Source organism: Phyllostomus hastatus, unplaced genomic scaffold (genome assembly GCF_019186645.2).
Source record: "Phyllostomus hastatus isolate PE091 unplaced genomic scaffold, TTU_PhHast_1.1 phas_contig_150, whole genome shotgun sequence".
Lineage (NCBI taxonomy): Eukaryota > Metazoa > Chordata > Mammalia > Chiroptera > Phyllostomidae > Phyllostomus > Phyllostomus hastatus.
In genome coordinates, this window is record NW_025333611.1 from 30,974,485 (window position 1) to 30,991,320 (window position 16,836).

General features: G+C 44.1%; 1 protein-coding gene across 1 annotated transcript in view; it reads left to right on the forward strand.

Annotated features, from left to right (window-relative positions):
- Positions 1-16,836, forward strand: part of TRPC7 (transient receptor potential cation channel subfamily C member 7) — a 132,021-nt gene that overhangs the window by 13,105 nt on the left and 102,080 nt on the right. The window contains exon 4 of the mRNA XM_045829742.1: positions 765-1,542. Within this exon, the coding sequence (XP_045685698.1) occupies positions 765-1,542 (778 nt within the window). The remainder of the gene's footprint in view (positions 1-764; positions 1,543-16,836) is intronic.

Consider the following 16,836-nt stretch of genomic DNA (forward strand, 5'->3'; position numbering starts at 1 on the left):
CCTCCCTGCCACCAGCTGCCTCCTTTCCCTTCAGAATGTGCTCAGGCTTCATGGGGACCAGAAAACAAGCACAGTCCCCACACAGGACAGCACTGAATGCAGAGACAGTGGGTGTGGCAGGCTCGCACGTTGCTATGGTTTTGTCACTGAGAACAGCACAACTGAACCAAAGGCAGCAGTGTCCATGGCAGCCATGTCCACAGCACAGCCCTTGGAGAGCTCGGTTTACCAACAGGCAGGAGGAGGTAGAATAAACTGGCATTGACTAGTACTTTCTACATGCACACTGCCTCATTTAATGCTCCTATGGGCCCTATGGCACACAAAAATTAATCACATTGTACAGGTAAAAGTGCAGAGAAGCACTGTACTAAAAGCTCAGAGAAGCAAAGTGACGTGGTCAACTTTGCACAAATGGAAATAAAACTGACGGACCTTGGCCTATCAGCAACATCAGTACCCCACACCCACCACCCTCATCTCCCATAACACCCCCCTAAACCCCCACTTCCGTTCTGCCACCCTCCTCCCCACAAGTGGTGTAGATGCTGGCTAACTAGTACTTCCACTTGAATAAGAATAGTTCAAGTTACCCAATTTGTCTTAACCTCAGTGATCAGATAATTTCTAATAAGATTTCATAATTTCTCCTAAGATTCCAATCATGACATTCTTCTTTATCTTAACAATGCTTGTTTGCTCTGCCCCCGGGGAACCCACAGGCCTGTGGGAGAGTAACCGAGCATCTCTGTGTCACCCCACAGGCTGGGAAGCAGCACTTTTAAAAACATGCAGCGCCGGCACACGACACTGAGAGAGAAGGGCCGTCGCCAGGCCATCCGGGGTCCTGCCTACATGTTCAATGAGAAGGGCACCAGCCTGACACCTGAGGAGGAGCGCTTCCTGGACTCGGCTGAGTATGGTAACATCCCGGTGGTCAGAAAAATGCTGGAGGAGTCCAAAACCCTCAACTTCAACTGTGTGGACTACATGGGGCAGAATGCACTGCAGCTGGCTGTGGGCAACGAGCACCTGGAGGTCACAGAGCTGCTGCTCAAGAAGGAGAACCTGGCACGGGTTGGGGACGCACTGCTGCTGGCCATCAGCAAGGGCTATGTGCGCATCGTCGAGGCCATCCTCAACCACCCGGCCTTTGCGCAGGGCCAGCGCCTGACGCTCAGCCCGCTGGAACAGGAGCTCCGGGACGATGACTTCTATGCCTACGACGAGGACGGCACGCGCTTCTCCCATGATATCACACCCATCATCCTCGCAGCCCACTGCCAGGAGTATGAAATCGTGCACATCCTCCTGCTCAAGGGCGCCCGCATTGAGCGGCCCCATGACTACTTCTGCAAGTGCAGCGAGTGCACTGAGAAGCAGCGGAAGGACTCCTTCAGCCACTCACGCTCCCGCATGAATGCCTACAAGGGACTGGCGAGTGCTGCCTACTTGTCCCTGTCCAGCGAAGACCCTGTCCTCACCGCACTGGAGCTAAGCAATGAGTTAGCAAGACTAGCCAACATTGAGACTGAATTCAAGGTAATTCACCACTCACCACCCTGCAGGCAGCTTGCGCAGTGGGCTCTTACAGGTGTGTCCAGTAGCCAATCAGGTTGTCTTCCGGTATAACCCAGTGTGAAGGCCTCAGGTTCTTATCTTTTGGGCTCACAGAGAGGAAGAGCACTTCCTCAACCTGTGTCAGATATAGGTCTGAAAAAGAAAGGCCACACATTAGGTGGAATATTTGAAACCACATAAATGTGGTGTAGAGATGACTCCCACAAATCCATGCAGTAAAAGGCCAGCTGCATGCAGGCAGGATTACATTGTGGTTCTGGTGTAAATGCCTCAGCTCTCCACCCCGAGGGCTCATAGGTGTCTAGAAATCCTGCGGTGGCTTCCTAGTGCAGATCTTGGTCTTGTTGTCTCACTGCATGGCTTTGATTTGTCTGGTTCACACCTCTATCCCATCCTGGACTGTGTTGATCCTAGATTCAGTGTCATATCTAATGCTAAAAAGCCTTGGTGATAGCCTCTCCCAATTTAGCCAGCAACTGCTGTTGTCCTGTCAAATGGGCTGAGAAGGTACATGAAAATGAAAATAAAACTGTCTGCAGAGTTGGGCTTTTCTGCCTATGGTAGATAGGCATGGGGCAAAGCTCTATAATTCAGCCACCCTGATAACACCTGGACCTACCAGTACCAGGTTAGCCCAGGGAATGGAGACCCGTCTCCAGAGTCCATTATTCAATAGTGGGCCTGTGTTTTTCTTGTCAACTGAATCCCCTCTGAAAGAGAACACTGGGACCTAATTATTTTGACAGTGCTCAATAACAATGAAAAGCAAACATTCAATGAATACTTACTGTGTGCTAAAGACTAACTACCTTAATATGATGTTGTTTATCCCCTCAACAACCACTGATATGGATGCCATTATTATCCTCATTCTATAGGAGGACACAGAGGTAGAGAGATACATACAGCCAGCAGTAGTAAAACCATCATCCTAATCTAGGCACTGGGACATCAGAAAGAGCTCTTAGCCATTATGGGAAATTGCAAGTCAGAGGCCTTTTTCATGCACTGGGCTTCTCAGAGTCTCATTTGTCTTTATCTGAATGATAAAGGAATACTCCAATGCAGAAGCTGTGGCTGGAAGAGTAGAAACTACAACTAGGCTTATAATTTCTCATCCTGCCTTTCAATCAGAGCCTATGATACTATGGAGCATATTAAAAAGGGGTCACAGACGGGGCTGACACAGAGCTGGGAAGAAAGTCACCTGTAGGAGAAAAGTTCATTGTCCAAATAAGACATCAGTGCAGGAGCTGCCCCTGCACAGGACACAAGTAGGTGGCTGAAGGATGGGTACCAACCCACAGCAAGGGACCATATCACTAAGGGAGTTCTCAAAGAGGGAAATGGAATTAGGCTGGGCATTGCTAAGCAGGAAGAACTGGATCAGTGAGAGGAGAGGTAGGCATTCAGAAGAGGCAGGTGAAGGTGAGGTCTAGTATGGCCCCCAGCAGGAAGGGGGTTGCTGAGAAGCTTTATGTGACTAGATTCCTGAAGAGGCACACTGGAGAAATGCTGAAGAGATGCGCTGGAGGCAGACATCAGAGGGCCCTGCATGTCACACTGAGTGCCTGGGATGCTCTCCCATAGGAAATGGAGAGCTGTGGAAAGTCTGTGACTAGGGGACTAAGAGGATGACAGCTGGAGTTTAGAGAATGTCCCCAACTGGTAGGTAAGATGGCTTAGAGGATTTAGAGTGTGAGGCACTGCAACAAAAGAGGGGGACAGTTTAGCTGTGCATGCATGCAGCCCCGGAAGCCTCTCTGTAGGAACAGGATCACCCAAGAGCCAGGGTCAGGAAAGCCAGGCCTACAGGAAGCCACAGGGCACCAAACACTGTGACTAGAAAAAGAATACTATTAACTAAGTTTGTTCTGTCTGTGCCCCCATCTTGGGCCCATCTACTGGACTGGAGACACTTCCCTAAATCCTGTCTTGTTCGTAGCCTCTCCTAGAGAAGCTGGTGGGAACAGATGTAGAGATTACCCAAAGAAACTCCCAAGACATGTAGCTACTATTGCCTCTGTGTCCTTGTTCCTATCCACTAAACTCCACCTACCAGCAATAAGGCTGGTGATGTCCCAAGGGAACTCGGTGGAATTTTGCTGTAACTTGGGCTTCAAACTGAATCTGGATATAGGTCATAGAGGAAAAAAATCGCTAAGCCAGTTAATTTAGATATTTCTGGCCGAGGAAAAACAATTCAAGGAAAAAAATGTTTTTTGAATCAGATTATCTGGATAATGACACAATTCTCTACTTGTCTGAAATCTGGGAGCATGCCACCCTTACTGGATGAAATGATGCTAGACTAACATTTGGAATTACATCTAGGCCATTTGTTTCCTTTTACTAAAACCCAAAGTCTGGCATATTTTAGCTTATATAATATCTAAAACTGGAAATTGCTAAAAGCATTTACTATGATATTTTGATTTAAGAATTATGAAAATCATGGGCAATTAAGAACACTACTAACACAATGGCAAACCCTTTCTACAATGCAATAATTTAAGCAGTTAAGAGTTCACACAAATACACATTCACTGACCATTAACATCCCCATAGTTACCTTTGTTCGAAATAATGTCTTTCGGATTGTCAACAAAGGGTGCATTATAAATTAACACAAGCATTCCATCAGAACTTTACTACTTATCCAATTGTGCTTGCATGTGCATTCTTGACGCTATAAACCTTCTCAGAGAATAGAGCACCTTAGCAAGAAGGGAGTCAAATGGTAATAGAAGAATAAAGAGTAAATGTCTGTGTTCTGAAATGCACCCTTTAGGAGTCTGGCCTGCTTTAAAGGAACTACACACTACTGACTATAGCCATGTACTATAGAGATGAGGCAGTGCCATCAACCGTATTAAAAAGCTAGCAGGTTCTCGATGCAGATATCATGTGTCATCCTCCAGATCCTCTAAGACACTCATTCTGGGAGTGACTCTTCCTGATGAGCATTATGCATGAAAACCTGGATTCAGTCACCGAGGCTACTGTTTTTAGAGTCTGTTTAAATTACCATCAGAATAGCGTCTAGTTATTAGCAAGAAGTACAGTTAATGTCAATGTCACCAGTAAATTGTGGCAGGAGTCAGAGGCTGGCTGGAAAACCATTATTTTAGTATGGAAATTATACAGCTCTGTTCAAGAATTTTCTACTCTTCTTTGGTTTAGAGAACTGTTAATGCTCGACTTGTCCACTGAGGACTTTCTAGTATCTTGAATTATGCCCAGGAATCTAGTAAGAATTCCATAAATACTTAATGAAGGAAATGAAGAAAATCCTAAAAGGATAATCATTTCAACAGATGAAGCAAGTGATTACTTTTATTGATGGGTTAAACTCTTCCTGTGTGTATGATTTAATAGAGGTATTTGATGGACTTGGTGAGATAGGAAAACGCTAAAGGTTACAGGGATGAAACAACCCATATTAGCTAAGGACCAGTCGTTTGCTGCACTGTATGGTGCAGTGACCACTGACTCCTAAGAGCAGAGTATGTCTTCTTGATCTTGCCCACAATGCCTACCAGGTGGGGTCTGAGAGCACTGCCCACAGATGACAGCTTGGCTGACTGGTCTATCTCTGCAGTAGGAGACCAAGAAGGGGCTGGACTACTCAGAGGTGTTTCACTGAGGGAACAGGCTCTCCCAGTGTAGTGGCACCTGGAGTAGCATGGTGAAAAATGAGGAATTTGTCTATTTCAGCTGAGTTGCAGCTTCCACCACCAAGAACATAATAAGATCTGTACATTTCTCTTGAGAGAGCCTGCTTAATATTTCTTTTAAACTGGTCATCTTTCTGATAAAATTGCGCAGGGTCCCCTCTATTTTGCCAGTGTCTTCCCATTCAAATGCCTGGCATTCTGCCTATGTGTGTTGTTTATCCGTGTAGCTGTTGTTTCAAATGACCATAGGAATTACAGCCTTCTTCCAATTTAGAATTATGCCAACAGCCATGCCTAGCACGAGTGGGAGGGGATGGGGAAGGAAAGGACTAGAGAATACTGTAGAGTATGGTTTGGGCTTTGAAAGGAAGGACAGAGCAGGATGGAGATTGGAGGTACCCCTCTTGCTCTCTCATTTTTTGCTTAAATTGAGAAGTACCATGTTCCCAAGTCAGGGAACTGTAGAAGCCCTTTACCTTAGTTAAGATTTGGTCACTCTGAATAATGACAAAGCTGCAACTAAGAAAGCATTTCCTGTTGACAAAATATCAGCATGCAGGCTGCTGATTGTGCTCGGTCAGGAGCAGTTTATTCGTATAGAGCACAGAGGGGAAGGGGAGGAGCAAGGAAGCTAGAGCTGCACCTTCATCTTGCTGAAAATGTTGACGAATTTTCTGTTTGTCAATGAGTTGCTAACCACATGTATTATGAAAAATAGATAATGAATTATGTATTGATGTTTGTGTTTCCATTTTAACACCCATTAAAAAACTCTGTGGGCCTAAAATAGCACAAATTAAAAATGCAAATAATCATAAATCAGATCAATTTGCCACCTGCTATGATCTCTAGCAAGATGTCTTTGTGGAAGGTAAAGATGTTGAGATGACAGTTTGTAATCTGCTTGCAAACTTATCAAAATGGGGAAGGGAAGAGGAGGCGAGGCTGAGAAGGAGGGACTCAGCATTGTGGTAGGGAGCTCAGAGGGGACTTGAACTCTGGCCTGCTGGTGCCAGGAGCCAGGAAGCCTGAGGACAGGCCCACCCTGGGCCTGAGACAGTGCCACAGGCTGAATAAGCCCACTGCCTCCAGTGGAATCTGTGTTTGCTCCTGTTCCTCACTTGCTTTGAATATTTTTAGGATTTTTAAAGCTTATTGCCCAGCATCCTGGGAAAACACATTTCATTGAAGTTTGTAAGTTTGGCTGGTAGTATAAACAAATGCCTGCTTAACATGAATGAGATGACTTAAAAATTGTTTCCTTTTCCATTGGGGAAAAAATGTTAAACTGTAAAGGCTGCACATCCTAAAAGCAAGTCATTTTTTAAGAGACTGTGTCAGAAAACCCCTCAAAGTCCTCACTTGTATATCCTCCCCCATACCCTCAGGGCTCTGACTGGGTCACCCATGATCCCTGCACGAGTGCCTGGCAATGCAAATGGGAGCAGAAAAGAGAAAGACCCCAGAGGTCAGGAGAGGGGGATGGTAGGGTGGCCCCCAGTAAGCATGCACAGGGAAGGGATGGTCAGAGCATGCAGCCTGGTCAACAGGTCCACTCAGGGCCAGAGTCATCCACTTCATATCTGACAGTAAGATTGAGGACTGGCTTATCTCAGGAGAAGGGACAGGGTTGACTTCGGCCCATGTTAGCTTTGTCTTTTTGTAGTTTTCTACCTAAGTGTCTGGAGGACTTTTATTAATGAATCATAACAGAAAAAACTAATTAACACGTCCTTTAATGACAATTTATCACTGGGTCACAACTAATGCCTAAAGTTAAATGATTTTCCACTTCTGTGGTTTATGCCAGGAGTATCAGCCTCTAAAACACACGGAAACAGCGTACACTGTGTGACAGGTATTTAGATGGCATAAAGGGGACCACTGTGCCAGGAGAGGACAAGGGCAGTGGACAGGCTCTGATGAACACCCAGGGCAGCCATGCTTCTTTTCCTCAAGGCTTTGAGTAGAGAGCAAAAATCCTGGCTCTGGAATCAGACTGACCTGGATTCCAGTCCCAGAGCCATCTCCTGGCAACCAAATCTTGGGCATCTAGTGGAAATTAGTTTCCTGACCTGAAAAAGGAGTATAATTCTAATATCCCTAGGATTAGAATTATATTAGAATTGTAAGATGTCCAAAACAGAATGCTTGTTTCCCCCACCCAAACTCTGCCCTTGCCCTCATCTCTGTAAATGACATCACTATTCACCCAGTTGTCAAGATTTTCTATGTCTCATCCCATTTGTCCTCAAGGAAAGTCCTGGCACACAGAAGGTACTCACTACCTAATATTAGTTCAGTAAATAAATGAGTTGGTGAGTGAATTAATGAGTAATGACCTCCCAGGGTACTGGTGAGGATTAAATGAGAGGAAGAACATAAAACTCTATGCAGAAAATCTGACCCTCCCCACACCGAGCTCAGTGGAAACCCTTTTTGTTCCCCAAAGTCCATGGGATTTTCAGTACCACAACTCTTCCTCCCTATAAACACAAATTAAGTTTCAGCATTTTCTCTATTCCAAGGGTCTTCCTGATTTTGCTAAGCTTCCCTCCCTTTCAAGAGATCTTGCCAGAAGAAGAGACAGTAGGGGCTGTACGTGTGAGCTCCATGGTTAAAAACAAGCCAAAGGATATTTTCCACCTGGAAAAATGCAGACCACTGACATCGAGGGAGCCTGGGGCACTGCAAAAACACTGCTGTGAAAGGAAGCAGCACAGTCGGGAAAGACTGGGGCGCAGGGGGAAGGAGGAGATGGGCAGGCACAGCTCCTGCTATGTACAGGCAGATTACCTTTTAAAAAAGATCTCCATGGAAAAGATTCATCACTATGCACACAAAAAAATGAGAAAAAATAATTTCCTATTCAAGTGTAACTATCAGGCTGAAATATCAGAGACAGAAAAAACGGAGACAGTTCTTAGAAAATATTAGTCAATGAGTAGTAGCACAAATTAAATCAAATGGAAATTATGAAAATGCAGAATTTTTTGCTGAAGTTACAACACTGTAGAAATTACTCATAATAGGGTGACATTAATCAAGGATGCTGCACACACCATCAACATAGACACATGTGTTTTACTAGCAAATTCACATTCAGATTAAATGTAAAAAATATCAGGAGGGTGGAACGGGAGTAGGTGGTCTGTTGACTCAAAGAATATCAGAACTGGATAGTTCCAGAGTGACCCGAAGATAATCCAGCCTTCAGCTTTATTAAACCAATAGTATGAGCCAGGCTCTGGGTTGGGAGCTGGGATGAAATAATAAAAAAAATCAAGTTCGTACCCTCAGGACCTTCTAGTCTAGTGGAGAAGACAGGCACTCTTCACAGAATCACACAAATGAACATAGCTTTACAAATCGTGCTAAGTGGTAAAAGGGCAATTTTGAAAGAGCTGCCTTAGTGGGACAGCTGAGTGTAGGTGGGTACCCACGTGCACACATGCTCACACACACACACATCCATGTGTTGAGAGATGTCCCGGAGGAGAGAGTGTTTAAAGAAAACCTGGGAGTATGGGAGAGACAGACAGACAGCATGGAATAGGAAAGATGGTTCCAGGCATAGAAACTACACATGAAACAGCTCAGTGCAGAAAGGCAAAGGGAGCCCTATTAGAGAATCCTGAGTTCCTCCCTATGGCAGGGAATAAAAGGGAGAGGTGGCAGGTGACAGAACATCCCAGCCATGAACTTACCATTGGCAGCTATGGTAACAAGCTGGACTTCATTTTAGGGTGAATGGGAGGCAATGGAAGGTTTCAACAGGTGAGGGAATGACTCAACTCTGCAATTAGGCAAGATCCACTCTACCCATTGTAGAAAATGGATTGGGGGGCCAACTGAAAGGAGCTGGATGACTAGCAAAGGGGAGGTCCGCCCAGGAAGGGGATGAGGGCACATGGGTGAGGAGGACCAGCACATCTCAACCAGTGGGTGATCCCTCACCACCACAGTGACAGCACAGTCAGAAAGGTCCCTTAGAGGAGAAGCAGCTCACACCCCAGGTCTGGGTGAACTGTTCATGGCAATGCTCTGCCTGCACAGAGGTACTGCAAAGGGCTTCACAAGTGGTAACTCAGAATAAAAAGGGCTCCATTGGATTCTGATCTTTCTACACTTTCTGAGGACAGATTCTGAGGACATCTTTCTCCCTCTGTTAGCTGCATGAACCAAGTTAAATTTTTCATTAGAGGAAAACAGCTAAATTTCATCTCTAATTTTTGTTCAACTGGAGCTGGTTTTAGCATAAATAAGGGCATGGAGTAGGCCTCTCCCTCTTCCTCCAAAGCTTTGGAATAGAAACATATTCCCTCACAGTTCTGGAGGCCAGAGGTCCGAAACCGAGGTGTTCTCTGGGCCATGCTCTCCCCAAAGGCTCTGGGGAAGGATCCTTCCTGGCCTACATGGTGATCTCTGACTTGTGGACACATCACTCTGATCTCTGCCTCTGCTGTGACACAGTGACTTCCCTGTGTGTTTCTGTGTCCCTTATTCTCCTCTTATAAGGACATTGTTATAAAGACCAGTCACTTTGGATTAAGGCCCACTGTAATCCAGTAGAACTTCGTCTTAACTAATTACACTGGCAATACACTGTTTCCATGTAAGATCCCATACTGAAGTTCCAGGAGAGATGTGAATTCTGAGGATCCACTATTCAACCCAATATAAAGGAACAGCACCAAGTTCAGATGAACTGGGGAAGGATGAGACCAGCAATCCAGGCCGACCTCACAGCAGGGCAGGGCAGAAGGCCAAAAGTCAGGTATTCTGGGAAGCCAAAGGCAGTCCTAAAACTAAGAGTCAGTCCAGGAGAAAACAGGCAGATTGTTGATGGTTTCTACTGACCAAGGCATTAGTGGAGACAGAGGCACTGGAATTTGGTGTGAGCGTGTACACACGGTGGCTGAGAGAGCAGGGCAGTAAGAGGTGGGAGGTAGTTGACAGAAGGAATGGGGGAGACTTGGTATTGGGGAACTGCCCTCCCAAGTATGAGAAAAACATTTTCAAGTGTTAGGTTTGGGGATAATGAAAATAAAACACACTGATTATAGAACCTTTAGAAAATACAACAAAGGAGAGGAGATAGAAAGTTCAGCATTAATCTCACCATCTAAGAACAATTCACACACGCATGTTCCCTCCTACTGCTCCCCCTACTCCAAGGTGCAAAATTTGGAATTAATTCTGTGACCCAGTTGATGGAACATGATCATATTTGTTTCCCTTCATACTTTATCCTCATTTTCATTCTCCCTGCTCCAAAAATACATACACATATAAATAGGTGTGTATATATGTGTGTATGTCTGCATAAATTATTTACTCAAGAAATGTCCTTTGCACCTATGAAAAACTCCAGAGGTTACGAACATGCAGGGACCTCAAAACCCTGTACTTTCTGCCTCATAGAGCTTATATACTAATGGAGACTATGGGAAAGTATATTGTTGGTTTGTGTGTTTATAAATTACATAAAAGGGATATGATAAAATTATTCCCTTTCTTATAGTCTCTCCTCATTGCTGTGTGTAAACCTAGTGCACTGCTCTGCCAGCTGCCTAGTTAGTACTCCATCATTTGGACCCGCAGCCTTTCACTTTTGCATTCCTGCAGCGACAGACAGCTAGGCTGACGCTAGTCTCTTGTCACCACATGCAAAGCTGCGAAGAACGTCCTGTACCCACTCACTATCCTCCTTTAGCACTCTTGTGTGACAGACCTAGAGAGGTCTGCCCACACTCAGCACCCAACTGCTCCCCAGAAGGCCCGCCCTTGAGGCTGTGGTTTGCTTCGTGCTGCCAGCTCTGGGTATTACTCTGCTTTCTAATGTTTGCCAGTATGAGGGATGTGAAATTGGTTTCATTTGCATTGCTTTAGTTGCTAATGAAGCTGAGTGCTTCACACATTGTTCAGCCACATGGGTTTTTCTTTTCTGTGCCTTGCCTCTTCCTATCATCCCTTTAAGGCACTTTTTAACAAGCTTGCTGTTTGGGGGTATTTTTACATTTTCATTCAGGAGTTCCTCTTATACTCTAAATACTAGTTCCTGTCTACTTTAGGTATTGCAGATACCTTCTCCCAATTATGGCTCCTCTGTGAAATTTGCCTGTGTCACCCTTTATTGAACAAAAACCTTTATTTTTTGAAAGATTTGTGAATTAGGTCTTATTAATAAATCCTTCCTCCCACCCAAGGTCACAAAGACATTCTCCCATATTACACCTATTATTTTCTTCCATTGCCTTTACAGATCTATCATGTGCTTTTTTATTTTATTAAATGCATTGGGGTAACATTAATAAGATTATATTAAGTTCCAGGTGTACAGTTCTATGATACATCATCTGCAGACTCTCCTGTGTGCTCTCCATCCAAAGTCAAGTCTCCCATCACCATACACTTGACCCCCTTTCTCTCTTCAGCCTCGCCTTGCCACACTTTCCCTCCATTGTCTGTGCCCATGAGTTCCTTTGTTTTGTTTGCTGCTGTTTTCTGTCCCACATATGAGTGAAATCATATAGTTCTTGTTTCAGTTTGTGTCACATTGTCGCTCTTCTCTGAGACTTGGTTTCCCAGCACTGTTATTAGAGAACCTAACTTTCCCTCACTAATCTGTGATGCCATTTCTATCACGCCAATCCCCAAACACACGTTTCGGCTTCTGGGCTTGTATTCTACCCTGGTGTCCTACATATGGCTGTTCCTCTACCCGTCCCCACAGTTCCACTCCTCAGACTTTGTTGTATGACCTACTACCAGGTACAGAGGTGCACTACTTTTTTTCCTGCGCACAGATTTGTTTGTTCTGTGCAATGGTGACAATGCTGTATGAACAACTTGGAATCCTGGTTTTCTCATTAAATATTGTACCTCTGGCATTCCCCCCATGTGATGTCAACACTTCCTGGAATTTTCAGTGGCACATGCTGGGAGGTGAAAACTGTTCTTCTACCATCTTCAGTTGCAGTGGTTGCAGGTCTGTGATTAACCCAAGAGAAAGAGTTTATTCATATGCATATAGAAGTACCTAAAAGAAGTAGCTACCTGAACAGTAAAGACAGGGGTTTATGTACCAAGAGAGGAGAGGAAGGAGTTGTTAAGGAAAAAGAGGACTTTTAGGAAGCACGCAGGCTTTTAGGGAAACAAATGGAAGGCATGGCGTTTGTGATATTTGTTCTCATCTGGGTGTGAGTGGCCTGTCTCCTGTCTGAACATAATGTCCACCCTTGCCCCCAGCACATTTACAGTGGCTATATTTTTAAGAGGCTCTGCTAAGTTTAAAAAGAAGTAAAAGAAGTTCAGCTGCTGTTTGTTCAGATGTTTTTAGTTTAAAATAATCTAATGTAATCTTTACGCCATTCTGACAAGTCAAGAGACCCTAAACATATAAATAAATCAATAAAACTAAATCTCTGACAATTTGCTGAGTCCCAAACAACCCCTGTGGCCCAGTGGAGAGGGAGGGTGGGCCCCAGGGACTGAGGAGGGCCATGTGAAGAAGGATGTCTGAGCCCTCAGCCAGGGAAATACGGATGGGCTCGTGTGGGGAAGGAAAATGATTTTCCCTCCACCTTTCCAAGTTCATGGCTTTGGATTACTTTAGTGTTTGATTTTTAGGCTGTTACAATGGCAGAAAGTCATGGTTCTTTTTTTCCCTCTATTAGGCTGTAGAGAAGGGAAAAAATCTTTTTCCTTCTATCCTCCTAGGTTCTCTGACTACAGCCCTGTAAACTAGACAGACAAAAGACAGAGTAACAAAAAAAAAGAAAAAAACCCAGAAGTTTATTAACATGTTTATAGCACAACAGATGGGAGAACTCAGAAATGAGTAGCTCAAAGGGGTGGTGAGGACTTGGGCTCATACAGCATCTTAAAAGGACAATCAAATTTTAGAGAAGTGACAAGACAAACGAAAGGGACTTTGAGCTTCTAAGGACATCAAGTTGTGGGGCAGTAAACACATGGAGGAACCAGTGGTGGGTGAGAACCAGTTTCAGTCAGGACTGTTATGCAGATTCCTCTAGTGCCATCTCTGGGACTGTAGGGGTCCAGAGCTGTCTCTGGTGATTAATTTCTGTCCTTGGTAGTGAGGGGAGGAGGACACCCTTACAAATTTATGTCCTGCTTTTAGCCAAATAAGGGGAGGGAAGAGAGCTTTTCCTGTACCTACTCTTCTCAATTGCCTTCATCTCAAAATAATCCTTACACCAAACTAGCACATTTGGGGGTGGCATATTCTGCTACCCTTCGAGGCCATGAATTATAAGGAGCCAGCAAATGCCACTGCAGTTTCTGGATCCAAGGCAGAGTTCCAATCAACTCTACCAATTGATTTAACACCAATCAAGAAAACTGAAAGAACTGTACTTGATTGCCAAGTGAAAAAAATCTCCATCATTCAGAAATCTCACTTGTTATAGTTGAAGTGCCTCTCTCTTTCTTTTCCATTTCTAAAATATGTAATCAGTACACTCAAACACAGTGTAGGGATAAGAAGCTGCAATGAACACTCTGAATATCCTGGCACCTGTATTGCCTGAGCATACACCACCTGAACAACAGGAGGCCATGAACTTATCAACTCTCAATAAAATAGATCCAGTGGTAGAGTACAATCTGCACTCTTTTGTTGGCCCCAAGAGGCCTGGAGGAGTTGGGGAATATAGACTCTGGTCACAGGAGGGGCAGTATGATGTAAGTCTCAGGAAAACTAAAATTGTATACCTAGTCCTAAAATTACAATGACATAAGAATAATCAGGGCTAAATCCTTCTAAATACTATCACTTCTCAAACAGGAAAGAGCTTTCCAACTGCTTGGTAGCATGATTATCTTTCATATTATTATGATCTCTCTGCCTCTCATACCTACAGTGTGAAATTAATAATAATGACTTGTTATTCTGGGCTCCAGAGCAGACTTGCTAATTACTGATGGTTAAATGTTTTGAAAATTAAGAGGGGCCACACTGAAATGCTAAGGACCTCTCTCTCTCTCTCTCTCTCTCTCTCTCTCTCTCTCTCTCTCTCTCTCTCTCTCTCATACACACACACACACATATCCTGGAAATACAACACACTTCACATTTACTAACAATACAGTTGCTTGGAGGCAGGGGGTGCAAGGGTATGGGCAGTGCTCATGTCTCTTCATCCTTGGGAACACAGCCTGCAGTCACTGACCTACCAGGTGATGAAGACCAGGTTGTTGCCTATATAGCTAATAGTTCTCTCCAGTTTCTCCTACATATTCTTTGAAAACAGTGACCCAAGAATCTTTCTGATGACAGTCTCCTGGTGATTATTAATTTTGCTTAAGTTTTTTACTCCAAAGAATTCACCCAATACCTTCCCCATAGCACATTAGAAACTTAATGTTTTATGTACTTAAAACTGATATTTTAACAAAAACATGGAGATGAGCTCCAGGAAATGTGCAGGAAAAGGAAAAAATGTTTTAATTCAGTTGAAAAAATCAGGAGCCAGAGCTTTTTTGCCTAAATGATCTCTCTTCTCAAATTACAAATTTGGACACCAGACTTTTGGATCTTTTCTTCACCTGAAGGAAACAGTTGATGAGTGCTCTGCTGGTAATCAGATTGTAGCGATTACTTGAGGAAACCAAATAGCTTGGAGCCCTATGGTCACCCTCTCTGCAGGAAAGGGCCTATGTCGCAGGTGACATGGCATCACATAGAACCTGTCGGGCAATGCTAGGAAGGGGCCTTGACAGATGAGGCTCCCCCAGCTGAAGGGAGGGCACCAAGTGAGGAGACCAGGCTCTCTCATGAACCACCATGCAACCTTGGCTCAGTCATTCTCTCTCTGCTCTGCAGCTCATCCTCATTCACACAGCCAGCTGACTGGACTAGTAACCCCTTACTGAGTCCCTACTTTTCTAGCCCTTTCTGCTCCTCATTTCTATTAAGTATTCTGATAAACATTTAACATCTAAGCGGTTTATGATAAGCTTATCATTTTCATTTTGCAGATGAGGAAACAGGCTTAGAGCAGTGAACTGATCTATCAGCAAAAGGCAATCTTTCTTCTGCACTCAGGACTTACTAGTGTATGTGACCACTTGGCAATGGAATATCTGAACCAGTTCCTTAGGATACAGGATGAGGCTGGAGGAAAAACCTGGGAATCACCAGCATATAGATAACACTGGAGGCTGCGGAGATAAATGAAATCATATCAAAGCCTCAGTCTTCTTTTCTCATATTTAAAAAATAGGTATATGTCCTACTTCCAAGTGTTATTCAGTCATGCACTGGATAAATCAGTTTAAGGCAAAAAAAAAAAAAAAACCTGGAATCTGATTTTCCTGATTAAACTTATTTAAATGCAATCACTCACTCATCTTTTACTCATGTCTTCTGGGTCTTTTGGAAAGTTACTGCAGTTGTCTGTGCACAATGGAGTGAGCCTCAGAACAGGTGACTGGCAGAGCCAGCTCGAGACAGACATCTCTTAGAGGCAAACATGCCCCACTGCTGTTCCTGACTCGATTCCCTGTAGCCACACACCAGCACTTACTTGCTCCTCAGCTTCCTACAAATAAAATTCTTAAATCATAGTATATGTATGCAAATTTGTTAAGTTCTGTAGTGTGGCAGGTCCGGGGCTGGAATATACAAATGAATGAAGTTGATTAGTTAAGTATGAAAAATGTCAAAAACACAGAGAGCACTTTGACAGGGTTATTGGTCCCTATAAATAAAATGCCATGGGGGTGCAGAGCTTGAAACAGAGGATTTCCCCCGGGATATAAGGAAAGTCCTCCTGGAGTTACCTTCCAGCTGATCTGGAGGAAAGGTAGGGTTTCTTGGAGGAAGCAGAGAAGAGCATCAGTCCAGGCTTGGGAACACATGGACGGGGCACTCAAGTGAAAAGGGAGCATGCTCCTTCGATCCAAGAAATCACAAGTACAGGAGTCCCCCCTAATCCACAGGTTCACTTTCTGCAGTTACCCACAGTCAACCATGGTCCAAAAATATTCCATGGAAATTTCCAGAAATATTTCATAAGTTTTAAATTGAGCACTGTTGAGTAGCATGATGAAATTCTGAACCATCCTCTCTGCCGGGACATGAGTCATCCCGTTGCCCAGTGTATCCACACTGTATACACCACCAGCCCACTGGTCACAGGTGCGTGCTCATGTAACCCTTCTTTCACTTAACAATGGCCCCAAGCACACTAGTGATGCAGCAGTCAGGTTGGCCAAAGAGAAGCTGTGAAGCTCCTCCTGTAAATGAAAAGGTCAATACAAGATATTTTGAGAGAGAAAGAGACCACATTTACATAACTTTTATTATACTATATTGTTATAACTGTTATACTGAATTATTAGTTATTTTTGTTACTCTCTTACTGTGTCTAATTTACAAATTAAACTTTATCACAGGTACGGATATATAGGAAAAACAGTACATACAGGGTTCAGTCCTACCCGGAGTTTCAGGTATTCACTTGGGGTCTTGGAAATCATCCCCCACATAAAGGGGCACAACTGCACTGATTTGCCTAACTCTGGTCTTTGTTTTATAATTAGCAGGGCT